This window comes from Aquila chrysaetos, chromosome 10, assembly GCF_900496995.4.
Source record: "Aquila chrysaetos chrysaetos chromosome 10, bAquChr1.4, whole genome shotgun sequence".
NCBI lineage: Eukaryota > Metazoa > Chordata > Aves > Accipitriformes > Accipitridae > Aquila > Aquila chrysaetos.
In genome coordinates this window covers 40,703,474-40,720,335 of record NC_044013.1, presented here as the reverse complement: position 1 = coordinate 40,720,335, position 16,862 = coordinate 40,703,474, and the positions used below count along the sequence as shown (strand labels likewise).

Here is a 16,862-nt window from a genome sequence, read left to right as displayed (position 1 = left end):
ATGTTTTTAACCATATGCCATATTTTCCGCGTATCACTTACTACAGCTGGTTGTTGGAAGGAAATTAAGTGAGTGAGATCAGTGTGAGTTTTGCCATTTATTTCAGTGAGATCAGGACTGAGCTGTAAGGGACCAAGACACAGGTCTTTGGACAGGTGCAGTTTCTGCAGCCAGGTGGAGGAGTTTTAGAGGAGCCCAGTTTATAGAATAATTTTGGTTTAACTTGCTTTTCTTATGTTATTTTTACATTATGTTGATCCATAATCTGTTCTTGCTTTAATATCCCTATTGGTTCATTCTGTTGAACCACTTCACTTTGTATACAAGTAATTTGTCATCAACCAAAAAAAGGGTAGTATGAATTCAGTGCCATTAGAATTATGCATAGTGTTTGAATTGCTTTCTGCTGTTAAAATATTTTTCTGCTGCTTAATTCCATCATAATACTTGCGAAAATTTGTTTGCATGTATATATATGCACACACACCCTTCTCAGAATTGAAGATCGTTACTTAAAAATGACCAAGTTAATGTGATGGTGTAATCACAGGCTGATATACTGTGGAACAAGAAATTAATAGAAGAAAAAAGGAAGGGAGGGAGAGGCAGCAAGGGAAGGGAGCAGTGAGATAGAGTAGAGAGAGAAATACAAAATAATCCAATTAAAAAGACTGGAAAAAAGGGAACACGGAAAAGGAGGAATCCTGTGTGAACTTCTCAAACAGCTTTTCTCTTAAGGAAAGGGTAAAATCCTGGTTTAATGAATTGAGGTAATGGGCAGTGCTCTGAATGTAGTTTTGAGTTTATACAAAGAAGAATGTTACGTATCTTCAGATTCCTGTAAGGAGGAACACTAAATGATGTTTTGATAAAACATAATTATAAGCTACTGTATCTGCTACACGCACATTGTGGAGTTTCAGAGGTGAATGTATCTTAATCTCTTTTTATGCAGTATAATTACTGATTTGTTTCAACATGTAGCTCATGAGTGTATGCATTGTTTCCCTTTCCTTGTATCCTCCGCATGTTGTTCCCTCTTACACTTTTTCCCATGTCCCATATATCCTAGTGGTTTCAATGGCATCAGGAGTGTGCTGAGTTATAACTGATTGGCAGTCAATGTTAGCATTATTTGTAAGTTTCTTTTGAAAATGCAAGAAAATACCAACCAGCTACAATGACTGACCCAGAAACTATATTTTCATTCCCAAAGGACTTAGGTTTACAAATGTTTGTATTCACTTCAGAAGTTGTTTCTATTGAATGCAAATATTCAATATTGGGTCTTTTAAACAGTCCAACTAACTCTCCATTATGAGCCAGTGCTGTTCTTTGAGTTAATGAGTTCAGTGATCAAGGGGAATTTGGGACCTATTATCGAGAAACACGAAGCATCTGTAAACCCTGCTAAATCTTATGGGAACTGCAGATATTCACCACTTCTGAATTAATATCTTAGAATGATTATTTAGCAGGGACATCTTAATTTTTGAGAATTAACTTTCATAATTTTATTGTGTTCTTTCTTTAAGCAAATCCAAACCGGCTCCACAGATTTCACCCAGTAAGTCTGTGGGAGGAGAGTTTTGTGTCGCTGCAGTCTTTGGATCATCAAGGTCATGGTTTGCAAACAATCCGGGCCTGAAAAGAGAAAAAGGTTGGTATATTACAAAAATAGGACTTGCATTTAAATTCAAATTGATTTATTTTCTCATTTTGTGATAACTTCTGAGCAGTTATCTGTTGCTTATCTGTAGATTTTGTTCCTTAAACTTGGTGACAATGGAGATTTTGGGGAATGTGGTTGGGGTGCTTTTGGTAAATAGGACAATTTACAAGAAATTTTTATCAGTGAAATAAATCATTGACCTTTTATTATGATACAATGACAAAACCCAAACTTTAATAGTTCAATCCAGAGATATTTTGTGAAGTGTCACTGAAAAAGCTGTGAGGTAAAGGTGAGACACCTTTGCTAAAGCAAATGTACAGACATATGTTTGGCAATGTGTAATTACCTGAACACACCTTGGTGAGAAGCTCTATTCCACCTTCTCTTATATGAGATATTCATGGTTTCTTTAAACAAGGGGAAAATTGTGTGCTTTGTACAAATTTTCTCTTTGTCTCTCCAGCCCTTTCACTTCTAATTCACATTTTTGACTGCAAGCATATAAAGGCAAGAGACTTAAAAGAATAAGTAGTCTACTATTTTTGTAAACTTTTTTTGTTTCTGCTGGGCTATTGCAATAAGATTTTCTTTCTTCTTGCAAACAGATCAATCAAAACAGTTTGTAGTGGAGTCGTTGTATATTATCAGTTGTTACGGTAGCCTGGTGGAGCATGTACTGGAACCACGTCCGCTCAGCACTGCTCCGAAGATTAGTGATGACACACCTTTGGAAATGATGACATGCCCAAGAGCCAGCTGGACTTTGGTTAGGTAGCTCATTCCTTTTACTTTGTCGTCATCTTTTTGTCCAGAAAATGATCGTGAGCTATTTTTAATTTTTTTTGGAACGGGTGAATGAACTGCATCATGATTTTCAGCCATAGTTTTATCTTAAACTTTATCTTTAAGACTCTTAAAGTTTTCCATTGAAAGAGAGGACTCTCAATAGCAAATTCAATCTTACCTTTTCATGTAGTTCTGTTAGTGCTTATGTGTCTGAACGGGAGCTAACCATTTAAATACTTCTATGGGGTGGAGCTACATGAACATGTTAACAAATCAATAGAGATCCTTATCAATTAGGGATTTTAAATGATCAGATTATAATTTAGCTTTTTATGTAAGGACTAGAAACAATTATTTTAATAGTGTTAAAGTACAAAATTCTGCCATGAGACATGAGTGAGGTTTCCACGATGAAGTGTTGCAAAGAATTAGGCAAGTTATCCTGTAAGTAGCTGAAGGTAGCATTTCTTAAGACAGTTGAAGAAATTATTCCTGACATGTGGAAGAAAGTAAACAAAAATTGATGAGAAAGTGTTGTCAGTGCTTTTGACGTTTTAAAATATTTTTCTATCGATTTTTCTTGGCTCCTATATTCCTTAGTGCTGCTTATGGCTGGACTAGATTGATCAATACTTGATTTACCAAGCTATTTAGGAATGGCCCACCCTAATTAAAATTACAACACAGACTTCTAGACCATTATTGTTGAAATGAGTAGGTTGTAATGGAATTGAAAATTCTAATTGGATCAATAGTCCATAACTTTACACAGCTTTATTTTCACAGTTTGTAAACGCTCAATGACTTTACAGTATCGAAGCAATGCTAGTTAACAGAACAAAAATGTTCCCCAGTTTCAGTTGCGTGTTTATATAACGTCAGCATGACATACAATGGTCCTAAATGTATTTACCGACTTAATCTAAACTGCCTTCATCATTTTTTTGCACAATACACACAGCAGTCAACAACCAAGTATTGTCTTTGCCTCACAATCTGCGTGATTTGGTCCTGCTGCTCAACTGCCTGTGGTGTATTGCAGTGTTTGAACAAGCTAATTTAAATAATTACAAACATTTTGTGAGCTTGTATAGATAATTACATGTGATGACAGAAACACTGATTTACATTCTCTGTATTAGCTTAAATATTAATAGTCTTGTGTTTTACCTCAGAACTCCTCAGTGGAATGAACTCCAACCACCATTTAATGCAAACCATCCACTGCTCCTGGCTGCAGATGCCGTGCAGTACTACCAGTATCTTCTTGCTGGCTGTAAGTAGCTGACAACTTTTTGTCTTGTCTTATGTGCATGTTTTAACCCGAGTGTGACTTTCTGAGTTGGTTTTTCAACCTCCATTTATTTCAGTACATGTTCTACCCCAGAACAGGGCTTCATGTAACCAACTGTATTAGTAATGGTAGAGTAGTGAATATAGTTTCTTTTTGATATGAATCGAAGTTGTGTGGCTGTCATATAGCCAAAACGTGAGTGCTTGGCAGGCGTTGCAAGTGCGACCCACTATATCCCCTCAAGTCTTCAGGGTTTCTTCACCTCATTTCTTCTCGTGCTTTTAGTCATTTCCTCTTGTGAATTCAATACTCAGTGACAAGCGAGTGCATCTGCATTTTCCCTCTCCGCTGGAACTCGTGATTGCTGGGCTACTTCCAGCCAGAGTCTCAGACAGCTGCTTCCCTTGGGAGCCTTGGCATTGCTTCCAGGGATGGCTGCCCACCTGCCTCGTCCTGTCTTTTGTCCAGCCACATTGTTTGCAGGGAGCCAATATGCATGGCATTGCATATTCAGAAACATTTATATATCTATATCTATAGATACATTGTATATGTATACCATATATATATAAGCCCATGTATTTTATATTGTTTTTATACATAAATGTGTATTCATGTTATTTTTTATTTTGACAATTCAAAAAAGACAAGAATATTAACAGTGAGTAGCAAGCGTCTCTTTTATCTAGGGTGTAGTCAAGATCAAAGTGATACAACAGTCAAAGTTTCACAAGGGAACAACTCTTGGCATATGTAAGGGTACTCATGGGGAAACTAGACCCTCTGCACAGTTGTCAGCGCAGCTAATGCCAGCATGTTATGTGACACAGGCATTTTAAAATGCAGAAAGTGGACATCTGGGCCAAAAGGCAGTATGTCTGAATGTGACTGGTAAAAGCAACATTGGCGCCAGATTAGATCTGTTGCTTCTACCTGTCCATCTGTTGCATGCGCTCAGAGCTCAAAATGTTGTGGCAACCTACAAGGTTAGGGTCTTACTTCTTCCGTGCTGCATAGAAAAAGGAAGAAAATTCAAAAGGTAGAAAAGAAGATGAAAAAGTAATTAATAGCGCACAACACTGTGTTAGATGTGCCTTCTGGCTAGAATTTTTTGCTAGATTCCTCCATTATTTTACTTTCACTTATAGATACACGAGTTCTGCTTTGAGATAAAAGGTCATTGCAAGGATGTATTTTGGTTGTATAGTATTTTACTATATAAATATAGATCACTGTTTTCAAATGAGTATGTCTAAAATTAGGTGTGCAAGCCTATACTTAAATTTTCATAAAAATATTTTGAAGCATTGACTACAATCAGGTCAACAAATATATTTGTAATTTATATCAAAGCCTTTAATAGACGATATTAACTATAAAGTATAGGTCTAATTTCATATTTTAATTTAAGGTAACTGCTGCCACATAGTCTGCTTATGTTGCTGATAATTCATTTTGATACTTATATTTTTATCCATTGCTTATGCACCTGTTGCTGCTGATAACATTAGATAACTTTTATGATAAGGAGATAAAAAAGGCAAACAGGCTCATTCACAGAAACTCCAGTGTTTCAATAAGTCATGTTTAGCTAGACATGTTTGCAAGGAAAAACATAATCTGTTTCCTGCTGCCAAGGAGGTGGAGTTAAGACCCTTTTCCAGCACTTTTCCTTTAATATATATCAGCTTGGCCTGTTAGTAGTTAAATTATCTGCATAAGACAAAGCATTAGGATAAAAGGATACCATCCATTGCTGTGTGCATTTATTGTTCTTTAGGGCTGTCAAGACTATTGCTTTGCAGAATTATCTAACCAGACTATTAAATGTAGCATCTTCAGGGAAAACAGCAATACTGAGTAGTCTTGAAAAGGTCTCCAAAACTAGCTTTAATTCACAAACACTACCTATGTTTGTGAGTCCTTGCAGCTTGCCCCCTGTTCGGGCCAGATTTCTTCTACCTTCCTCCCACCCACCCCAATTCTCTGCTCTAGTTTTGGATGTCTTTATCATCCATATTGGCTTCAGCCATTTCCCGTGCATACTCTCAAGTATATAAATATATAAATTATTGTATGTAGTGTGCAGTTATTGCAGTATGGGTCCAAGAGCACAGAATGCTGTCTGGAGAATTTTGGACACTGTAGAAGTAGTTTGTCTGCTTTTTAGTTTCTGTTGAAATTAAAAGCAGTGTATTGCATAGATACGGTCTGAACAAAAGTCTTTCTGTGAGCGTCAATGCTTATTTACACAGATCACATTTATCCCACATACTGGTATCGGGAATGGATGTGGTTCACTCTGTGTATTTCATTAACAAATCAAATACTATGCATTTCAAATGTTTTTGTGTGGGAAACTTTTTAAAGGAAGAAGAATGAGTGGTAGCTAAATTCCAATGAAATGATGAATTTGTATTATTTGAATTACAGTGAAGAATTTTAATTCAGGTTTTAATTCACATAATAAGAATTCATTAAGATGGGTGTGGAACGTAAAGAAAAATAGAATAATAAACTCTAAAGACAAAAAAGAGTCCAGAGAGCATAGTAAAAATGTCATTAACAAAAAAGTTTGTGTATATCTGATCTTCTTTGAAGTTTTATTTTTCTTCTGGATTTACTCTATCTGAAGCTACTCAATGAAGTTTCTGAAAAAATGGAGTCAAACCAGGGTTCTCACAAAAGAGTCCAAGACACCTGTTAGCTTCCCCCTATTAAATACATGCTAAAACGAAGTTATCTGGCTCTGCTTACCTGCAGTAATGTAATGGGTTGACATTAGCTGAAGCCTGTGGTTTGATGTGCTATCACTTCCGTCAGTAAGTTTAATTGCCAGCAAATGGCTAAATAGGGGTTTAGGGTGAATGTTTCATCTGTCTGCCACGTTAGTGGTAAGAGGAATTCTGGCGCCGTTTCAGGGTCACTATTTGTATCTGTCTATCAGAGGTAGAATACAGCAGTTTCTCTCAGTTTCTGTATAGCATTTCTGCCAATTGTTTGGCTCCATTAAGTGTGCAGGGGAAATAAAAGCCTGAATGACCAAGTCACAAGGGGGTATGGATAGACCCTTTCTTTGTCCACACTCAGAACATTGCATTAGGTCTCATTATCCATTTATAATAAGTGACCTTTGCCCCCTGGGTCATTGAAAAATACTCAGTGTGCTTTTTAGCACAGAGTACCTCTGTCAGCAGACGGACAGAACAATGAAACGTCTGGCGGTCTGGTTGGAGGGCTATCCTGTGCAGGTTTTCATGAACATGCAGTTTGATGCCAAAACAGGACCAAAATCTTCCTTAGTCTCTGAAAATGATGAAGTAGGCCAGTGAGTTCTTGTGATGAAAAGAGAATATTTTAAAAACACTGCATTTAGTTATTTACACACAGATCAGCTTTTAATATTTCTAAACCTTAAAGTTATGTTCACAGCTAATAAGGAAGTAACAAGGAACCATTGTTTGAAGAAATATTTTGTACAACAAGTGTCCAAGACTTATCCCAAGGGTATTTGTAAGTGGATTAGCACAGCTGTTTCATTGCTTTGAGGTCATGTGTGACATCTGCTGCAGAAACCTGGATCAGAGTATGCAGTTTGTGTCTACCTGAGCGCTTTATCATGGCTGTGGCTGGTGCAGAGAGGTGAGAAAGTGGATAGGGAGAGTTTTGGACCTCTCTGTAAGTTCATAGCTTGAAAGTGAGCTGGCATGTTAAATTCCACAACCTGCTGGCCTGCAGGAAGCGTCAGTATCCTGCTGCTAACTGTTTCAGGCTTTCTGCAGTTGGTCAGAGTAAAAATAACCAGTCCCGAGAATCTCCTCAGCTTCTGACAGAGCAGATTTCAGCCTTAGTTTTGTTTTCGTCGGAGTTCATCCCAAAAAGCCCTGGATGTATTACAGTCCTCAGGTCTTCAGTGCTGGGTGTCAGGTGCTAGGTGTTTCTCTCCTACCCTTCTCAGGTTTAATAAGTAATATTTTACCTTACATGTGTCTCGAGTATTCTCTCTTTATTTGCCTGTGTTCTGAGCAACTCCTAAATCTAATCACAACATAGGAAGGAAATGTACGTCACATTTTATTCTTCCTAGATGTTTTTCCTATAACGTAAATACCGTCACCTCGTATAGTTAGACTGTCGTAGCAGACCTGACAGCAGGAGGAGAGTTGTGTGAGGCACTGCATGCGCACATAGGAGGGTTTCTGGTGTCTGCAGAAATTTGCAATGTAAAGGACTTGGCTTTCCTCAGAGAATTGCCAAGTTTCATCATTACTTATTCTTTAAATGCTACTTGCTTCCTGCTGTTTAGTACTTAGGAATTAAGATGCTTCTGGTAATATAAACTCTAGAGGCATGCTGTTAAGATGTGCTTTTCATGTCCATGACAATCTGCTGTTTGTGTTCAGGTTTTTTTCTACTGAATACTTTTCTTTCTCTTACCATGACCCAAAGTGTTACATATTAGATTGACTTAACCTGTGTTTCCTTTGTCTGACTTCTGTACCTTCCATTTTTGCATGTTGGAATTCATACAGACATGTGCATGGTACATAATGGAATTGCAATGAAAATAGGTAACTTTGCATAACAGCAGAAAGTCTTACATCCTCATTTCATACTTCTCACTTCCTTTCTTCCGTACCCCTCCTCTTTTAATTAATTTTTTCATTGCACTGGAGGAATGGACTGTAATTGAAATATCTGAAACGTGGACAATTAACACATTAATGAAAAAAAATTTGAAATCAGACCAAAAACTGTCCCAAAAAGGTATTGAATAAAATGAGATATGATTTCTCTCCTCTGGCTCTGGAAAGGGCACCTCCACATTCCAGGCAAGAGTTTTGGCTCATCAGGACCAGTTTTATGGAGACGACCTGCAGTTGTCAGAAGCAGGCCAATGACAAGAATTAATATATTAACTGGTATGCAGTACTCTTTGACAAATTGCTTACTAAATACATCAAAATTGATTGGACATTCTGTGTTTAAATTGACAAATGACTGCATTAGGGGAAGGAGGGAAATCCATTAATTACAGCTGCCCTCAACCATAGGAAATGTAATCGTATAAATATAGATTTTGTTAAAACAAAAGTCTCTACTTTACTACAGTGTTGCTGGTAAGTGTACTTGCACCTCTTTGCTATTAAACCTCCTATAGGAGGTTTTGAAGACAGATCTTTGCAATTGGCTTTTAAATAATCAAAGACCATTTCTGTTGTGTTAAAAGGAATGATGCAGTGTTTCTTTATCCCACTCTGACCGCTTCTGGAAATTGTTTCTCTCTCAGAAAAATGGACATGTAGCTGAGGCTTCTGCTGTCTCATTAATTGTTTATCCTAAATGCAATGTAATTCATATTCCACGATGTTAGGATTCAAACCAGTACTCTGTATTCTTGTTCTTTGTGCCTCTACTGGTCTCCAAGTAATACTTGCAGGGCTCTTAACTTATTTCTGAGTAAGAATTTGCACTTGAGTTAGGCCTGAAGATATAATCAGTTTTATAGACTTCGTTAAGGGATTCTTGAAAAAATTAAGGTCTGTATTTATAGCTGCCTTTGACTTTTGGCTGTTACAACAGACTTTCATTTCTGGACCAACTGTTGTATGTATCTTGTGTTTTACTGAAAATGGCTTTCATTAGAAGTCAAACTTAGTAACTGTTCATTGTCTTCAAAGGGAGGGGGTTAGCCTTTCCTCACTGTTTGTTTGGGCTAAATGATAACACAATTTATACAGATAATCTCTGTAACTCTGACATCATGTTTGCACTTCCTGCTCCCTCTAATGAAAGCTATGCACCCTGAGCAAGACTTTTGTCTCTAAGCAACATTGTGGTTCTTTATGGCCTATTTTATATTCCTTTCCTACATTCCATTGATGGAAATAAAAATTCCACACGTAGAGCTAGTGAATATTGTGCAGTGGAAAGCAGGACTGAGAGTAAGAGTGGAAAGTGTATTAAATAACTGTGTGACTATATGCTATGAAGACAGATACTATGAAAAACAAGCTACAATGCATGTAATCATAGCCAAACTGCTGCCATACGAGTTACACCGAGCAGACACAGTAAGGAATCTGGTCATTCTGGTCTGCAAGCCTTTTTCCAGGCGCAGCAGAGCGTGATGGTGGTCTGGTAACAGGCTAATGAACTGGGACTGATAATTATATTTAGTGTTCTACCACCTCCCAGCCTTCTACTTCTATTTTTCTTCTTGCACCCTTTTGTGTGTGCATATTTAATAGTGTAATCTTTCTCACTAATATGAAAGAATATATGTAATGGTACTTCTCCCACTGTATACATAGCTACAGTGCGTGTGTATGTAGCATATTGTGTAAGGCAAGAGCTGTATCTTGCTCTGTGTATGTTCAATGTCTATCACAACGGAGCTTGATTTCAAATAATAAAACTGATCAAAACCAGAGCCCGTTCTGTAACAACAATTACGCTATCATGTAGTTACGAGGTGTTCAAAGACTTTTTGCTCTGTTTCTGTGACATCTCTGCATGGCCACGGTCAGACGTGAGTTTGGAGTAGTTTAGCAGTTAGTGCTCTCAGCTGCCCATTATGGTGCCTCTGTTGGGCTTTACTGGTTCTGCAGCAGCACTGGTAGCACTTCAGAGTGAAGTTGGCCAGTTTAACATAACCCACCGATGAAGGCTATCTAAACAAAGCTCTCTGACCTTACCCTGAAGTGGGTGAAGCCCACTTGAGTTTATATGAGCTGCTGTGCTGTGTAGCCTGGAGAGGAATTGGAACAAGCAGTGGTGTGTGGGTTAATGTTTTAAACTGCCATGATTTTTATGTACTGATCATATGAATGTTGCCTAAACTACTGGCCTTTCAGATGTACCTGTGCACCACAGATGAGGGCTTTTCCACAAAATTGTGTCGATTGAATGTTACGGGCTTAAAACTGCAGGAAAGAACATACCATTCATGAAAAGTCGGAGTGACAGAGCTGGGCATGGCAGAGCTACGGGCTATCTGCAGGAAGGCAAACAGGGGAGGACGCTGCTTTGTCTGTGCTGAGCAGGTGTAAACCCAGCTTTTTGGTAGATTGAGTGAGTCCCTGATCACAAGACGTGTTACGTTTCAATGCTTCTGCCAGGTTTTTCCTCCCTATTCTCAACAAGAGTATTGCAGCTAACCCTTTGTTAGTTGTTAACGCAGTCCACTTATAGATGGGAAACTGCATTATGTTGTTATTTTGCTATTTTGTGTACAACCAGCACACAGCTGAGATTTCATGTAGTTACTTGGGCACATATGTTTAACTTTATTATCCAGATGGGAATTTTAAAAAATATTTTCTAGATTATCGGTTTGTCATTATTATTAATCTTTCTACTTCAGATTGCCTCTAGCTAGTGTATCATTTTCATGAAATTCTACTTTGTTATTACTATATAGTAAAAGAATACAACATACTTTTAAAAAGAACTTCCTGGGTCTCTGCATCAGTAGTTTCAAAGGAGTTGTGCAGATGTCCTGTAGAAATCGAGATCCTTGGGGAAAAATTTATAATTCCTTGAAATTTTGAGGAGGACATTTCTATACAGAAAAATGAGTTTCAGAATTTCAGAAAATTAATTCTTAAGGGTTTATCTTGACTCAGGTATTCTCTCCAAATACTGCATGAAAATATGAGTATATATATGAACATATAAGTGATACAGGTAAAATATGTTGTAGAAGAATTTTTACAATTTAAAAATATTTCATATTTGGAATTTTTTATTGTGTTTAAAACTGTGGCAGATCTTGTATACAATTTATAAATATATATGCTTATATATATGTGTTTTATGACTACAGTTAAAAAATTTCCAGTGCAACTGATTCCAAGAATGCATTTCTCTTACAGAGTTGTTACATGTATTTGGGGTTTTCTGGCAGTAGTCACAAACAGTGAAAATGGAATTTTCAGGTTTGCTTTTTACACTTGGAGGCGTAACAGATTGCAAGCTAATCTGGATCACCTTCCCATTCCAGAAAAGATGTTTCTAATGAAACTGTAGTTCATGGTATTTTTCTTAAGGGAAAACTATGTTTCCCTAAAACTGTAACCTGCACTTCCTGCTCCCTACAGGAAACAGGATTGAGTGGTCAAGGGAAGCAAATTTAATTTCTGACTGAGCATAGGACTGACTGGGGTAAAAAGGAACAGGGCAGATGTCATTTCATGAAAGAGCTGCATCATTGCATACGAGTGGTGCAGTAAATCATGATACGTTCTTCAGCTGTAACTGGTGTTTGTGAAATAATGTACATGAGGTGGATAAAAATTAACTCTGTAAGGTGCATTGGATGCTGGCAATGTATGTTAAGTTTTTGATGCATATATATATATATACCTGGGCATGTGCATGGCTTCATCAGATTACTGCATACTGGCCCATCTTAATCCATATTTTATAAACTAAATGCTGGAAACAGCACTGCATATAGGAATTAAAATACTTTCAGATGTGTACAAACAACAATAATGAACAAGGGCACATGCTGAAATAGTTCTTTACTATTCTTACATGGTCATCTGGAACTTCTTAGAGAGGGGTCCATCAACACGAAGGGGTCAGTTTTCAAAGCAGTGTACAGGGATTTAGCCGCGCGACTCCTATTGACGTTAATGGGAGTCAAACGGGTAAATCCCCACGCACCGCTTTGAAAATTTACTACTAAGCCTCTTGACTTCTCACTACATACTTTGATTGTAACAGTAATCCATGGTTAACATAATTTTCCCGACAATAATGTCAAACATACTTTTGAAGTCAGTGAATTATAGAAATAGTTACCTCTTCCATAATTCTTTAAAGATGGCCATCAGATGGATTTTGCCATAGGTTTGTGCAGTTGAAATTATTCTTTAACTCAGGAAAGAATATATATGTTATCCTTTGGTACAGAACTGATAGTCTGCTCACAGTCTGAGCATTTAAAGCATTCAACAGCCTTAAGATGCTCCATACTGTGAGTAATATCAGGTTCTAGCTCTGTCCAGCTTTAAATGGTCATTGTACTTGACTGGTTTCCTATGGGAACTTCAGAAATGGAAGCTGGAGTTAAGCACAGTGAATGCGTACCCATCTCAAGGTAGCCAGCAGTAATGGTGAAGCCTGAACACCTAATCAGCACCTTTTAGGGAAAAAAAAAATGCCAGGCTGTTGACTATCAGACCAGTGTTAAGTAAGGAGCAAGTAAAGCAGTCATCAAAGCTGGGAAAATCTAAGGAGAATTCATATCCTGATTATAGACCTACCTATTCCTTTAAGATTAAAGTGCTGATACAGAGAATGGATGGTCTATAAAGCACCTAATAAACTGTGAGCAATATACAAATAATGAATGAATAAATCTATAAGTCAATTGGTGGTGTGAAATAACTGTTAGGCTGGTTAAACTCCTGGTTTACGGGGGGGCGGGGCGGTTAGCTTAATTTTATGATGTTTATGATGTTTATCCATACAGGAATCTCAGAAAGTCCTAACGGGAAAAAAAATGAGTGGGGAGAAGTTTTGAGTCAAAGAGGATATTTTAATTTGCATGGCATGCTCCTGCAGAAGTTTACAAGCTGAAAAATGCATTAAAACCAGAACTTTGTTCAGTAACATATAGCCACAAGTAAAAATACATAGAGCATATCACCAAACTGCAAACAGTTTGTTTTAAATACGGCTGTAAGCATTGTGTCTAAAATGATAATCTGGTCTTCACTTTATTGTCAAACTTGAGCAGAGGTAGAGCCAGCAGGCATAGAGCTATGTGCTCTAAGAGAAAATTTAGGGACGTGCATACAGTAAAACTCACTAAGCAGTTGTTGGACTTGACCTACATGGCAAACCTGACTGTGGGATACTGAAACCCACCTCTGACAGAAGTGAGATCACATATGTAAGATGGAAAAAAAGGTGAACCTGTTGAATTTGAAGTGGCTGCATGTAGATCTAAACCAGAACTGTCACATTCTGCTTGTCATGGGCAACGCGATGTAACTAATGCACCAGTAGTTCCAGAAGTAGCATGAAGTAAATAATTCAAATTGTGGAGCTTAATTTTGAGAGAAGTATTCCTGAAGCTTATTGACAAGCATGTGATTACCTCAGGTCTCTAAACCACCTATGATAATTTTAGATATAACTTAAGAACCACAGAAAAAGCATCAAAATCAGATGTTAGCGTGTGATTTGTATGAAACCTAAAAGATACATAATTTTTATTCTGCGTACCTCTTTGCCATGGATATCACTAGACACTGCATGTGGACACAGGATAGACTTCAGAGTTAATGAATTACTTAAGAGTACATTGTTTCTGTTTCTACTAGATTTTAGAATCTTATTTCAAATTACAAATTTTGTGTATTCAGTTGAAATAAAGGAAAGCTCTCTGGGTGTCTGCAGTCGTGTATGGCAGGCAGCACAGAACAAATAGTCTTTATAGTCTGCAAATGCCTTTGCTCTTAATTTGGACAAACATACATCCCTTAGAGAAGAGCACATTGGGAATTTCGTATATAACTCTCAATTAAATTGAATTGTGTAAAGCTTATTTATATAAATGAGAAAATTAAAACCTTTTGGTTCAAGAAGTACACAAAACTAAGTAAAACTAATGATTTATTGTTCACAAATTAAAACCATAAGTGCACACACTACAATTGAGCTGTAGTGTTTCTTTGTTCCAACACTTCTATGCTGCTGAAAGATGACAATTTATAGTCTTTGAATGAATAAAGATTTGTCTTAGGTCTAGGTATTTATTGTATAATTAGCCCATCTATGAACAAAACCACTGTTTGTTAATTCCAATATCCGTCAAGCATGTATATTTGTCTAGGTCTTGCTCACGTGTCAAGAATGCCTATGCAAATTATTTGAGGTTAATAGAAATAATTGGTTTTCTTTATTTGTCACTAAATATCATGGCAAATTTTTAAAACAATGGGTGTTTTTTCATACTTGGTCATTGAACTGTGGGAATCGGGTCCTGGAGTTCCAGAGGAATACCAGCTCAGCCGTGTTTCAGCCTTTGCTTTGGCTTGTGTTGAAACTTTTGTTTCCACAGTCACTTGTGTGAGGTTTTCCTGGTGTTAACAATTATCACACAAATGATTGAGTTTGTAATGTGGTGGGGTTTTTTCAGACCCTTGCCTTTAATAGCCTTTCTTCAATATGGTAGTAAGATTAATCTTGTAACTGCGGAGAAGGGAGTCTGTAAACTTTAAAAATTTACCTTAGATTATGGGTAAGCACCTGCACCTTTGATTATGAGGGTAGAAAATGAGACGACAGTGTTCAGGTCATGAAAGAAGATGAACAACAGTTTTCGCTGAGATTCTGTTTTCCTTAGTTAAATGTGGAGTGGTTCAGTAGAGCTAGTCAGGATGGAGGGACAGGAATATATTCCAGATTTAGAGTTGATGCAGATCACTTTTCACTTGAAGGAGGACAGAGATTAAAGGTGCTACTATTATTTTTGAGCAGCTGAAAGATGGTTTTTGCCCCTTGCCAAATATTTATGGCAAAGCTCTGATTTTTGCTGTAGGTAGCACTGCCGTTTTTAAAAAGTGACCTTGAATGCTTGCTTATGGAGTTTTTTGCATTTCTAAGCAGACTTTATAAACTCATGTTCTGTTATACTGCATAAACAGAAGTTGTATGTTCTAACTCCCACCTTAGATATTCTTTTTTTAATAAGCACTCATTTTCTTTGTACTTTTTTAATCCACGGGTAATTGTACAAAATTCTGCATGTTTGTCTATTTCTAGATTAAACAAACTCAGTTGCGTTCTGGTATTTGATATATGTTTGTTCCAGATGTTCACGTAAGAATAGCAAAAAGTTAAAAAATGGCATAGCTTAGACATAAAGCATTGAATTTATTATTTTAGGAAGGTACAAAACACCTGCAATTACCAGTAAAATATCTCTGTGCAAGAAGGGCTTCCTTGTTCCTTGTCTATGTGTGTGCCATTTGTGACTTTTTCCCAAGGAAAGAGAAATTACAGGAGTGCAAGAAAAAACACTACTTGCTGCAAAGCTTTTGAAGAATTTGGATTTTATTATTTGCTATCCTGCATGATAGTGAAATTCTTTGGAAATTGAAAAAACTCTGTTATAGCATAAGAATAGCTTCCCTGAGGTGTAAGAGGCTGCCATAATTTCCAGCGTGAGTTCAGATTTTCGAAGAATTAAGCTGGAAGATAAAAGGTTACTTTTGAGCTCAAATTCTTGGAAATGTCCCTCCGGGCTTAAATTAATCTCGTCTTGGAACTTGATACCAATGCAAGAGGTGTGTGACCCAGAAATGAAGAAAGAATTGTTTTTACATTTTTAGAACGTATTTGTTCCTGTAACTTCAAGGCCATTTTTAACTTGAAAAAAATGACCATATGTATATCTGTAATAAGCAGTACAGCAATGGCAAATCTCCAGCAAGGATCACTTGTCTTTTAAGGTCATATCTCACAGAACACGGCATGCTCCCACTAAGGGCAGTGGGAGTAGAGCTTGCTTTGCCTGTGGTAAGGCTGGGACCATCATTATGGGATCCTGCTATCAAAACCAGACTCTCTTTAAATGCCTGCTTTTGTGATAGGTGTGGTACATAAATGCTATTTTATTAAATAGCAAAATAAATTACTGAGGTTTGACCTCAGCTAAGGCTTTATCACTGTTGCCCTGCTGGTGAACTCTAAGGCAGAGCTTTTTCGTGGAATTCAGCATGTCGTCACTTTTTGGTATAAAGAGTTAATGCTGCGCTCTGAAGCTGTACTGAAACGTGTTATTGCAAGACCTATGCAAAGCTGTGATTCCTCAGGAAAAGGCATACAGCATAGGACCAAAAATATTCTTAAATTTATATTTCTTTCTCACTGTAAAGCTGTCTTGAATCTCCAGTAAAATAACAGTATTACCCAAGGGAGAAGTACGGTGACAAAGCAGGGTGGATGCTGCTCCCTGGGCTAGCATTTTTGCAGCTAGTCACTGAATAGCAGCTTCTCTAATCTTGACAGCTCTAGTAGTTGCCCCTGGGATAGAAAGAACAAAAAAAATTCAGAACAGTCCATAAAGTTCCTGTTGGTTTGAAA

General features: G+C 37.3%; 1 protein-coding gene across 12 annotated transcripts in view; it reads left to right on the top strand.

The window, feature by feature from the left end:
- The window catches only part of BCAS3 (BCAS3 microtubule associated cell migration factor), a 375,729-nt gene that overhangs the window by 152,759 nt on the left and 206,108 nt on the right, over positions 1-16,862 (top strand). For all 12 annotated transcript variants that reach the window (XM_030028653.2, XM_030028652.2, XM_030028661.2 and 9 more), the window contains 3 exons: positions 1,536-1,660; positions 2,281-2,446; positions 3,637-3,737. In XM_030028653.2, the coding sequence (XP_029884513.1) occupies positions 1,536-1,660; positions 2,281-2,446; positions 3,637-3,737 (392 nt within the window). The remainder of the gene's footprint in view (positions 1-1,535; positions 1,661-2,280; positions 2,447-3,636; positions 3,738-16,862) is intronic.